At 35.2% G+C, this 12,612-nt stretch overlaps 1 protein-coding gene across 2 annotated transcripts; it reads right to left on the bottom strand.

Annotated features, from left to right (window-relative positions):
* Window positions 1–10,774: 10,774 nt before the first annotated feature.
* LOC124833455 (uncharacterized) lies at window positions 10,775–12,185 on the bottom strand. Of its 2 annotated transcripts, none has more exons than XM_047307948.2 (3): window positions 11,831–12,185; window positions 11,562–11,667; window positions 10,775–11,240 (listed from the first exon to the last, which is right to left on the bottom strand). In XM_047307948.2, exons 1-3 carry the CDS (start codon window positions 11,864–11,866, stop codon window positions 11,095–11,097), a joined length of 288 nt encoding a protein of 95 aa, XP_047163904.1. In that variant the 5' UTR covers window positions 11,867–12,185; the 3' UTR covers window positions 10,775–11,094. The 2 variants fall into 2 exon arrangements, with proteins under 2 accessions (XP_047163904.1, XP_047163905.1); XM_047307949.2 differs by having other exon boundaries at window positions 10,775–11,237; window positions 11,831–12,176.
* Between the last annotated feature and the right edge of the window lie 427 nt (window positions 12,186–12,612).

Raw genomic sequence — 12,612 nt, 5'->3', positions numbered from 1 at the left:
AATATAATTTATCATTTTATTCCCTCTTATCGTTCTCTTTATTACTCATTTTCATTATCATAATAAAAAAATGTATTGTTCAAATAATTCTAAACATAATTTCTCACTGTAAGATATTAAATCATTAATATGTTTTTGTGATATAAATATTTTAAAACAATTATAATTATTATATTAAATATTGTGAATAAAAATCTTTATTTTTGAAATGAAAGATAGGAAAGTGTCCATACATTCTAATTTGCTTATATGATAGTTGTGTTTTATATATATATTTTGCCTTGGACTGAAGATGTGGTTATGTGTGTTAATTTATGCTACAGTATAGTTTTCTGTAGAGTACACAATAATTTTTCCGTGTAATGTTGGGTCAAGTGTAGATTTTGGGTGCATGTGTATACATTTTTTATGCATATCTTTACCATACATTCATTACAAATTGATTTGTTGCTCTGAAGTTGTATATAGTAGATAAATGAGTTGCAACTCAATATATATATATATATATATATATATATATATATATATATATATATATATATATATATATATATATATATATATATAGGTTTGTTAACTTGCGTAAGCTTATTTTTGGGTTGATATATTTTAGCAATGTATATCGAATTTTAGTAAACAAAAATATTCTCATATATTATGGATTCTAAGTTTTAAGGTCAAGGGTATTTGAATAATTTTATTCTCAAAACTAAAAAAAAAAACAGTCAAACATTTGCTCACCTCCCTCATTTTTCTCTATCATTTCTCTTTCATCTCTCTCACTTTAACATTTTTTCTATCATCCCAACGATAGCACTTTAATGTATTTTAATGTTTGTTTATTTAGTAATAGGCCGTTTATCTTTATTTAATCGATTTTAGAATAATCTTGAATTTTATTTATGTTTTGATGGTTAAGTTTTTTTTTTTCTCGAAACGGAAGTATCTTGGTGAGGTGGTAAAGTATTTTGATATTATTATTTTCATTTAAACCTTATCAAGGTTGTGACTTTCTTTTGTCTTTTGGGTAATGATTAATATGATTTGCATTTAAGCTTTTAGTAATATATGTATATATGCTAGTAATATTTTCTTAAAATTTTGGAGTTAGAGGTAAAAAAATTCTCAAAATTTTATCGATAGAAATAAAATTTTCAATTATTAAGATTTATTGACAGATTTTATTAATGAATTTTTGAAATTTTAATTATCAATAGATTTTTTTGTCGGTAATAGATATTTTATTGATGAATTTTTTCATCTGTAAATTCATCGATAATACATATTTCATTTATCGACAAAAAAATTTGTCAGTAATACATATTTCATTTACAACAAATAAAGTCGCTGGTAAAAAAACGGCAAATTTCTCGTCTTTTTTTCTTGCTTTTCGCAAACCACTCATTATTTCACTCTCTCATGCGAGTAGAACGAGGCAAACACTCATTTCCTCTTCTCCCTCTACTTCTTGCTCTTCCTGTTCTTCTTCTTTTTCTTTCTCTTGTACCCATGCTATGAACCATTATCAGACATCATTATAAGTATGCGATGATACAAACCACTCATAACTGTCAACAACCACCTCCAAAAGCACTAAGCCACCGCAAGAAACCTGCAACAACCACCAACAAATCTCCTTTGTAGTAACAAGCGCGACCCAAACCACCATCTCACGTCTTCTCCAAACATTGTGCCATCCTCGCAGCACCGTGAATCGTACCATGGAAAGTCTCCATGAAAACCTGCAGTAAACAAAGAGCCTCTGACGAGCATCCTTGGTTGCAAAAGGAGAAAACACCAACGGTGACATGTGGTGGGACTTGATGTTTTCTAGGTGCTTGTTGTGTTAAAAATGGTTACTGTGCAGTAGCAAGTAGATGAAAACTCCTAAAAGTTGAATCTGAAAAATCCCTAGGAGAAGAGCAAAGAGAGAGGAGGAAGAAGATGAATCAGATCGCGGTATTTACCAACAAATGTTACTGACAAATTTTTTCTTCAGTAATTATCGACAAAATTTTTATAATTATTGATGGATTTTTTCGCCAATAATTACTGACAAAAACAAAATTTCATTAATAAACTTATCGACAACACTATGATCGACAGATTTTAATCTATCGATAATCTGTCGGAAAAATATCATTATCGATGAATTTTTACTTTTTCAACGAATTTTTTCGTAAATAATATTTTTTTTTCTAATAATGAACATATTATTAATATAATCCTAGTTTATTTGATTTTATTAACGATTACTATATAATTTTTTAATTTAACTTATCAATGTTAGTATATAACTGTTTGGTTTGTGGCTGCAGGTATTTAATTGTTATGTTTTGATTAAAGTTAAATAATATAAAATTAATTTTTACATGTGGTTGGTAAGTTGCAGTTGGTGCTTATAATAAAAATATGGTTATAGTCTTTGTTTTTGGTTTAGTTTGATATTACTTTGTATTCATATAATAGTTGTGAATTAGAATAGAGGTTGGAGAACGTACGACATATGGTGTGGGTGCGTTTTTTTTATTTGCATATGCAGCATGTTTTTTTAGTATGTGGCAAGGCACCGTAATTGTCAATTGCAACATTTTTCTATGTAGTTGGCGAGCTCAACATCTTATAGATTGATATGTTTTATGTATTGTTGTAGCCTAATGGAATATCAAACAAGTATAATGAAATAGAACGTGTGTTATTATATATTAATATAATGCATATATGTTGTAATGGTGGGAAAATAAGTGTGTGTTTTAATAAAAGGTGAGGGGCCTTGGGAGTTGATCTTGAGAGGGTTTTGGGAGTTGATTTAGAGGGGGTTTAGGAGTTAGTCTTGAGTGCTCTGGTTGTAGTTTCTGGAAGAGCAACATAAGTGATTGACTTAATGTAGTTGTACCAAAAGTGAAATTCGTCAATGAAAGTCTTGAGAAAAATGATGAGAAGTAACACATGCGTACTCTGTCACATGTTGTTGAGAGCAATAAGGAAGGGACTTTGTTGTAAGACTCGAGGAGCAGAGGAAGTACACTCTACGCAAAGACCCAAGGGTAGGAGTAGGAAGGAAGAGTTGGTTTGACTCTAGAGGTGGGTTGGTTTTGATGGTAAGCTACATGTAAGAGTTGCAATTATATTGATGATTGAACCTCTTGGACTAAGATTATACATGGGTTGGTTGTTGTAGGATGAGACACCAATTATTGTGAGTGATTGTATGATGACAGTTGATTGCTTGTTTATAGATGCTTGGATGAGATGATTGTGGCGATTATTGTAGTAGTAATATTTTATTCAAATTGATGTTTTGTTTAAGCTAGTTCACTTTTGCATGTTTGTGATTGTGGTTTTCGCTTATAATGATATGACTTGTTATATATGAGCAGATGATATTGCAGATGTTAACCTGAAGTTAGGAGTTTGGCTTTGCATAGCAAAGAACTATATTTACTTTTGATGTTTATCGAACAATTTCATGTTTTCTTTAAATAAAGTATATCACAATGGTTTCAAGTTGGACAGTTTTTTTTTTATTTTGAACATTAATGAGATAAATGGAAGTATTTATAGTTAAGTTATTAGCAAAATGAAAATATCAAAGTTGCAAAATGAATATGTTGGGAAAGAAAAATCTATGTATTTTAATAACATCTTGATGGGATGTTACAATCATCAACAAATAAATATGCATTAAGTTCAAGAGTCTTAATATTACTAATGAATCATGTTCTTTTCATAAATACAATCTTCATTAGGTACTTAATTTTAGTTATAGGTTCAAAAGACATTTTTCAACACCTTAAGAACCAATAATCAAGCGATAGGTTGTCAAGGCATAACAAGCCTTAAACATAAAAATAAAATATTAACATAAAAATGGAAAAACATGTATATTAACAAATCCAATTACAAAAGAACTCAATTGATTACATCTAATATCAACAATAGGAAAGAAATTGAAACCATAGAAGAAGCAAGGCCCCTCCCAAGGTTCGTAGCAGCTATTTCATGTTCTAATTGTGCCTCACATTTGTATCTCCACCTCCAATTCGTAGTCCATATTCCTCTCCAACCTAAAAGGGAGAAATCATCAATAGATGAAGAATGATACCTAAGAAGGAGATAGTTGTGGTGGCATGGCAGCTCGACGAAGCAGAGGAAGAAAAAGATGAATAAATAAAGCAAAAAGAAAACGAAGATTGGAAAGAAGATCTAGACCACATTTTTTACTAACATATATTATCAACAAATATTTATCCACAAATATTTATTGACGGGTTTGTGCACCATTAATAAAATTTATCAACAAATTTTTGTTAAAAATGAATTAATTTTTACTATTATCAACGAATTGTACTTATAGATAATATACAATTTTCTTATAGAATTAACATGTGAAAAAAAATCATGATACAAGGATGAATAAAAAAAATCTATTTTAAAACTAATTAATTAATACTTAACTAAGAATTATCTCGTTGGATGAAAATATATTGAACACCTATATTCTTTAACTATGATCTGTTCCACTAAGATGAAAAAAAAAACTTGTAAGTGATGGAATGAAAAAATGATAATGAAGAGAGAAAAAAAGGTCTTACATACGATAGAACTCATTTATTATCTCTAACTTATGTAACTTCATGATTTTCAAATGTATTTATCTCTACCGTGTATTTATTCTTTGTCCGAGTCGATATATTGGAATTATTTTTCAAATGTAATTTTTCATGAAATCATTTTAATGATAAAAATTTAATAGCCAAATACTAAATGTATATTTTATGTATCTTGGTTACCAAATTTTTGTGAAGATTCTGAATTAAAAATTGAAGTAACTTATTTAGTTATGAGATGAAAATTTTTATTTTTACTATGAATGAGTATGTGGTATTCAATATATCTTGTTTATGATGTAAATATTAGTACATATATTTAAGATTCTTTGCGTATTTAAAGAAAGATTAAAAATCACACAATTTAATAAAAATATTAATAATAATATAAGATAAAATTAAATATTTTTTAATTTTTAAACTATGGTATGTTTCGTTTCTCTCTCAAATTTTGATTAGTTTTCATCATTTTTTTTATAAAAAAGTTTGAAATTTAGTGTTTTATAACTAATATTTTAATTCTTTTACATCACTAATGGTGTGTTACGTCTTCAAGTCATGTTAAATAATTAGTTAAACACGTGTCTTGAATACGTTATACACGGTTAATCATATGTAAGAAAAAAAAGTAATGGTTATAAATATTAAATCTCGTACTTTCTAAAAAAAATATAAAAATGGATCAAAATTTAGGAAACAACCAAAACCAAAATCGTATAATAATTTAAAGATAAAAAATGTATTTAGTATAATAATTTAAAGATAATATTTAATCTTATAAGATACTTTACTCTAAAACATTATTGCGTTAAATATTTTCTTTACTTACCATATCAATAATTTTTTTATTAAGTCTCGATTTAAACAATTTTCACATATAAAGTTATTTTGTTTTTACTGGAATTTACAAAATTGAACATTTTCAAGGATGAATGGTGAATATATCGTCTTAATGATGTTTCAGTAAACATAATCATGTTGATTGTCTTGATTTATTTTCGGACTTGAAACATAATCATGATGAAACGCATCAAAATCCTTTTCCTTTTTCGATATATCAAGGGTAAATTATGTATTGATTTATTTTAGAACTTGAAAGTATTAAGAGAATACAGTAACACTCCAATATAATTAGTATTTATGTTAAAAATCTAGATTCTTTCTCGAATATATATATATATATATATATATATATATATATATATATATATATATATATATATATATATATATATATATATATATATATATATATATATATGTTTGTAGTACCGTAAACAAGTGTGAGTTTTTATTTTTATCTAAATAATTATTCTTTTAGGCCTTTTTTTAGTGGATTTGAGGGAATTTGAGAGAATTTGAAGATAAATTTTTTTGTCGTTTATTTGAGTGAATTTAGAGGTAAATGAGAGTAAATTTGGAAATAAAATTTGTGAGAATTAGTATAGAATTATATTGACGTGACAAATTAAAAAAATTTATTTCCAAATTCACTCTCATTTACCTCCAAATTCACTCAAAATAAACGACAAAAAGATTTATCTTAAAATTCCCTCAAATTCAATCTCTCAAATCCACTCAAAAAAAGAAAGCCTTAGTCTCTCAAAAGTTGACAATTAGTATTCGTATTAATAGTTTTAAGTGACTTATTAATGTTATAATATAATAAAAAACACTCCAAAAATAAGATTCCTAATACAAATATTATTAATTTATCTTAAAATAAATATTCGGAACTACAAATCATTATTCTAAACTTTGGAGTGTTAAAAGTTAAGGAAAAATAAATATTCGGAACTACAAGAATTTACATATTTTATAAAGACCAACAAGATTAATTTTAAATTTTACTAAAGTGAAAAATAAAGATAAAAACTTTATACCAAAATAAAAAAAGTCATAATTTTACAAAAATTAAACACATATTTAAATTTAAAGTATTATCAACAAATATTATAGTAACCATAATGAAGCTTGTTAAAATTAAAATTACTTAAATCATATTTTAGATTAAAAATATTAGATGACAAATTAAATGTACTAATCATCTTATATATGTTGAAAACCAATTGATAGAATTGTTTGACATACAAGTAAGTGTTTTTACAACTTAAAAGATTAGAAAACTAATATAAAGGATTGATAGTTTATATTATTAAATTTTTATAAAAGATTTTTCCTTCAAACAAGAAAACTTCTATATTAAAATTTTATTACTATTTAAGTCATATCTATTTTATTTTTCACATAAATTCGTTTAAATAGATCGAAAGCAGTTAGTAACATATTTTAGACAGTTAAAATATCAGTCAAAGCCACTAACCACACTTTTAGGTAAGGTGGTTATTATTATTTTGCTTATAAATACAGTGACAGGACCCAAGTCCAGGTACGTTCTCTTTATGCTCTAGAGATCCTGAATAATATTTCAGAGCAGTATCCAATTACTCTCTTGAGAGCTTCAGCTCCATAACTCACATCTGACTTGAGCGTCGGAGTATCTTTGCAGGTACCTCCCCCTCCTTTGGTGAATACGAAGGACAACAGTTGAAGAAATGCAAGCATCCCAGACATCCAGGAGCAACAGAGACACACAGGAAAATGTACACCGAAACATTTTGGCGCCCACCGTGGGGCCGAGTGCCAACCCAAAGAAGCCACGAGAGGAGCCTCGGCCTTGACGAAACCCTTCTTCAGATAAAGCTACTGCCGCATCACTGCCAGGAATCTCCTCCGCGAGCCATTGACGCCACCGCGAGCACCTCTGCGAAATCGCGCCATTGAGCGCCTCCGCTAAATCACACCCTTTGCGAGAGAGAAAACTTCTTTCACTGCCTCTTTTAATGTCGACGCCGTCACCCCAGTTTTCCCTTCCATTTGGAGGAAACAACAATGTCCCAATCCAATTATACAAGAACGGGTTGAAGACTGATGCAGGGACTGTGACGCATCGGAACTGTATCTGGCTTCACCGTCTCCTTTGTCGGTAAACGTGGGAAATCTTCGTCGGAGAGGGCTGCCGCCTTCATCATCGCCGCTGCGAAGATCAAAACCACAATTCCAATCAATGAAAACCCAATTACAATAGAAATCCCTAATTTTCCAATTTCCACAAAATCCAAAAACAATCCCCAAATCGGGTCCACCCATCAGCCTCCGTCGCGCCACCAGGCACTGCTGTTGCAGGAGCACCGTTAGGTCATCCCTATCATCTCCATGATCGCACAATTCGCAAACCGAAAACCCTAAATTCCCAAACTCGGGGACAAGCCATTTCGGCGCCTCCAAGAAAACCGCATTGCCAAACTGATCGCAGACCCATTCTCCACGTCTTCCGCAACAATCGCGCCATCCACGCGTGATTCGGTTCTTCCTCCACGTCATTCAACCCAAATTCTAATCCCTAAAATTCAACCATTCGGCAATTCGACGTTCCTGCTCCTACGCTCGACGTTCGGCCTCGACGATCCTGCTCCTATGCTCGACGTTCGGCCTCGACGTTCCTGCTCGCACGCTCGACGTTCGGCCTCGACGTTCCTGCTCCTACGCTCGACGTTCGGCCTCGACGTTCCTGCTCGCACGCTCGACGTTCGGCCTCGACGTTTATGCTCCTACGCTCGACGTTCGGCCTCGACGATCCTGCTCCTACGCTCGACGTTCAGCCTCGACGTTCCTGCTCGCACGCTCGACGTTCGGCCTCGACGTTCCTGCTCGCACGCTCGACGTTCGGCCTCGACGTTCATGCTCCTACGCTCGACGTTCGGCCTCGACGATCCTGCTCCTACGCTCGACGTTCGGCCTCGACGTTCCTGCTCGCACGCTCGACGTTCGGCCTCGACGTTCCTGCTCCTACGCTCGACGTTCGGCCTCGACGTTCCTGCTCCTACGCTCGACGTTCGGCCTCGACGTTCCTGCTCGCACGCTCGACGTTCAGCCTCGACGTTCCTGCTCGCACGCTCGACGTTCGGCCTCGACGTTCCTGCTCCTACGCTCGACGTTCGGCCTCGACGTTCATGCCCAACAGCCAACGTTCGGCCTCGACGTTCCTGCTCGAACGCTCGACGTTCTGCCTCGACGTTACTGCTCGCACGCTCGACAATCAGTGTGTGCAAGCGCCCAACAGCCAACGTTCGGACTCGACGTTCACGTTCGTCCACTCTGTTCTCAATTATCAGCCATCCGGAGTCAGTTCCTCCTCAAAACGTCACACACACAACCTCGCTAACGTTCGGCCTCGACTTTCGTGCTCGAATGCTCGACAATCAGTGTGTACGAGCGTCCAAACAGCCAAAGTTCGGCCTCGACGTTCAGAATCGAGCGCTCGACAATCAGTGCGTACGAGCGTCAAAACAATCAGTGTGAAACCGTTCGGCATCCCTTCGCTTTCAACCGCTCATCCTCACGTTCGGTCTCTACCGCTCGACCATACATCAAGAAGAGCGCTCCCACATTCGGCCTCATTAGCGTTCGGCATCTTAGCTGCAACCGTTCGGCCAATCACTTCATTAGCGTTCGCATATTTCCGCAGGAAGCATTCGACCACTTCATCTCTTTGACGCTCGGCCTCAAGTGTCCAGCCGCCAGGTTTGCAACTTGACCAAACAGTCTCACCTATATGCTTAATATTATTTCTTACAGTGCAGATAAACATATCTTGTACATAAAAGCGGACACTTGAAAGCCGATCATCCTGAAGTACTTCTAAACCCAGCAGATGTTCGCCCAAGAACACCCACGTGCATAAAGGGATACACTCCCGCTGGCCGATGTTCGCCCTAGAACACCCAGGTGCATCGAACAACACATGCATAAAGGGATACACTCCCGCTGGCCGATGTTCGCCCTAGAACACCCAGGTGCATCGAACAACACATGCATAAAGGGATACACTCCCGCTGGCCGATGTTCGCCCTAGAACACCCAGGTGCATCGAACAACACGTGCATAAAGGGATACACTCCCGCTGGCCGATGTTCGCCCTAGAACACCCAGGTGCATCGAACAAAGGGACACACTCCCGTTGGTAGATGTTCGCCCCAGAACACCCAGAACATCAACCGCTCGACAATCCATGGACGAGCGTTCAAGCAGTCGGCCGTTCGGCCTCAAAGATGTTCGCCCTTTGGTTTCAACCGCTCGACAATCCATGTACGAGCGTTCAAGCAGTCGGCCGTTCGGCCTCCCTTTGGTTTCAACCGCTCGCCAACTCATGTGTATGAGCGTCCATTCAGTCAGTCGTACAGCGTCAACGCTCGACATCAACGCTCTACAATCAAATGTCAACGAGCGTCCACTCAGTCAGCGTTCGACCTCAACGCTCGACAATCAAATGTCAACGAGCGTCCACTCAGTCAGCGTTCGACCTCAACGCTCGACAATCAAATGTCAACGATCGTCCACTCGGTCAATCGGTCGACCTCAACGCTCGACAATCAAATGCACGTCAACGAGCGTCCAAACATCGCTCGACATTCCGTTTCAACGAGCGTTCCATAAGCGCTCACCAATCCGTATCAGCGAGCGTTCAAACATCGCTCGACATTCATGATTAACGAGCACTCAAGAAGTTGGCCGTTCGGCCTCAAATTTGTTCAACCTTTTGGTTTTTGCCGTTCGTCTTCGCCTCCTTTTTGTCCATCAAATTCCTTACTTGCACACGCTCTCTAATTACAGCGAAGACAGCCTCCATCAAACTCATAAGTCCTAGAGTTACCACGTTCATAAAACGGAACGGTTAACTCGGACTTGGGGGGCATGTTATGTAGTAAGGATATTTATGTAATAACATAAATATCTTAGATATTTTAGACAGTTAAAATATCAGTCAAAGCCACTAACCACACTTTTAGGTAAGGTGGTTATTATTATTTTGCTTATAAATACAGTGACAGGACCCAAGTCCAGGTACGTTCTCTTTATGCTCTAGAGATCCTGAATAATATTTCAGAGCAGTATCCAATTACTCTCTTGAGAGCTTCAGCTCCATAACTCACATCTGACTTGAGCGTCGGAGTATCTTTGCAGGTACCTCCCCCTCCTTTGGTGAATACGAAGGACAACAGTTGAAGAAATGCAAGCATCCCAGACATCCAGGAGCAACAGAGACACACAGGAAAATGTACACCGAAACATAAACTAAATGTAAATGAAGCAAAAAAAAAAAGTAAAATATCTAATAATAATTTTATTTATTTATACATGAATAACACAGTTTTTTTTTTCAAAATTATTTAGAAGAAAGTTGTATGCCATGTCACACTCTGCAATCACTGTAGAGTGCTGACTTCAACTTCTACATCTTGGGACAAATCAAATAAAGCCATTTATGCCGCCCACATACATGATGATATACTACGATGTTGTCCCGTGGTCTAATATTGTTTGGTTCTGCAACTATTACCCTCAGATTGCGATATTATTACATAAACAACATGCTTCCTTCTTCTTCGTTTTATTCATCATTAATCTCGATTGCGTCTCATATCTAAACTCGTTCGTTGGAAGAATCTAAAACCATGTTCTCTATCCTTTGCCTCGTCTCTCTCTCAGAAACCGAAGCTTTCTCTGCTCTGCTTCTAGAGTATGCCTCGAAAAACTCCTTGTTCTCCTTCTCTAACTCCTTCCAAACTGCTTCCATCACATGCATGCATGTGTCATTCACATGTCTCAAGTAAAATACAGCATAAAACAACAAAACAGATAAACCATATATATAATAGATTTTCACATACTTTCTTCATATTTTTATATGCAGATGCATATATATGCGTACTGTTACCAAATTAACACGTTAATTATTTAGTCAAATAAACAGTGACAGTGGCTGTTGTCTAGAAGTTATAATAGACTAAACGAATTAGTTAATTTAAAAGCACAGTTTCCAAATATTATAATTTATTAATTTCATTAGCTTGAAAAAAAAAACTAGTGAAATTATTAGAATGAATTTACCGGTGGAAGTAATAACAGGCTTGATATTTGCATGCTTAGAAAGAGCTTCCATGCACTCTTCTTTGTTCATGTTGAACAAGATACACTCCTCTATCAGACGGTGCACCTGAACATATATATTTGATCATCAGAACTTACACATGCAACCAGAGAAAACAAAAGAAAGGACTGAGAATATTTGAAAGATCTTTTTTTTTTCTTTTTTCAGAAATTAACAACAGTTTGGGAGATAAATGAATAAATAAACGGGAAAGTAAATTGAAACTGACCAGACGGATATAAGCAGCAGAGGAAGAGTCTTCCATGGGTGTTGATCGATTTTGTTAGGGTTGGATTCTCTGGTTGTAAATGATGTGATGAGTTAGTATAAATAAAGTTATGTTATATAGTCCAAAGTAATATGATTAGAAGAGAAGGAGGAAGAGATGGTGGAACGAGCAGAAAGGGCAGAGAGAAGATGAGAAAAAAGAGAGAAAGGACAAGAAAAGATGAGGAAAAAGAGAAAGGCAAAGATGAAAGAAAAATGAGAAAGGTAGGTTTATAAGAAGGTGGTTCGGTGCAGTGATAATAAAAGAATACTAATAAGCATGGCATGATGGTAGGGAAAGAGGGATATAAAAAAGAGAAAGATTAGACAAAGAGGGCACGACACAAACATAAACAAATGAATATGAATAGGATGAGTGTCAGGCAGCTGGGGTGGGACCCACCGGACCACGTGGGAGGAAAACCAGGATTGGTTGAGAGAAGATTAGAGGAGATTCTACATTGAATGAAGAGCACCAAACGCCGTTGTTGGCATATTACGTGGCAGTGGGACCCTCTTCACGTGAAATGTGGGACCCAAGATCCTTATGTCTTTCCAAAGTGGCACTGGTAGGGCCACTCAATGCATGCATGTATGTACCATACTCTAACCATGTGTTGGACGCTTCTTTTTTCTAAAATATTGTTGTATTGGTGTCTTCAATCAATGCTACGTTGGAAATAGAATAATTATTCAGAGGGTAAAGTTATTCCTTCATTATTCACTTCAATTAATATATACATA

The sequence above is a fragment of the Vigna umbellata genome, chromosome 5 (assembly GCF_029865625.1).
Source record: "Vigna umbellata cultivar VRB3 chromosome 5, Vumbellata_1.0, whole genome shotgun sequence".
NCBI lineage: Eukaryota > Viridiplantae > Streptophyta > Magnoliopsida > Fabales > Fabaceae > Vigna > Vigna umbellata.
Note: the sequence above shows the minus strand (reverse complement) of the source record. Positions and strands in the feature narration are given on the sequence as shown.

Excerpts from the sequence above, each read along its gene's own strand:
- LOC124833455 (XM_047307948.2), bottom strand. The coding sequence starts at position 11,866 with ATGGAAGACTCTTCCTCTGCTGCTTATATCCGTCTG. Across the intron at positions 11,668-11,830 it reads CTGCTGCTTATATCCGTCTG|GTGCACCGTCTGATAGAGGA; the intron begins GTCAGTTTCAAT and ends ATATATGTTCAG. Across the intron at positions 11,241-11,561 it reads GCCTGTTATTACTTCCACCG|CAGTTTGGAAGGAGTTAGAG; the intron begins GTAAATTCATTC and ends ATGTGATGGAAG.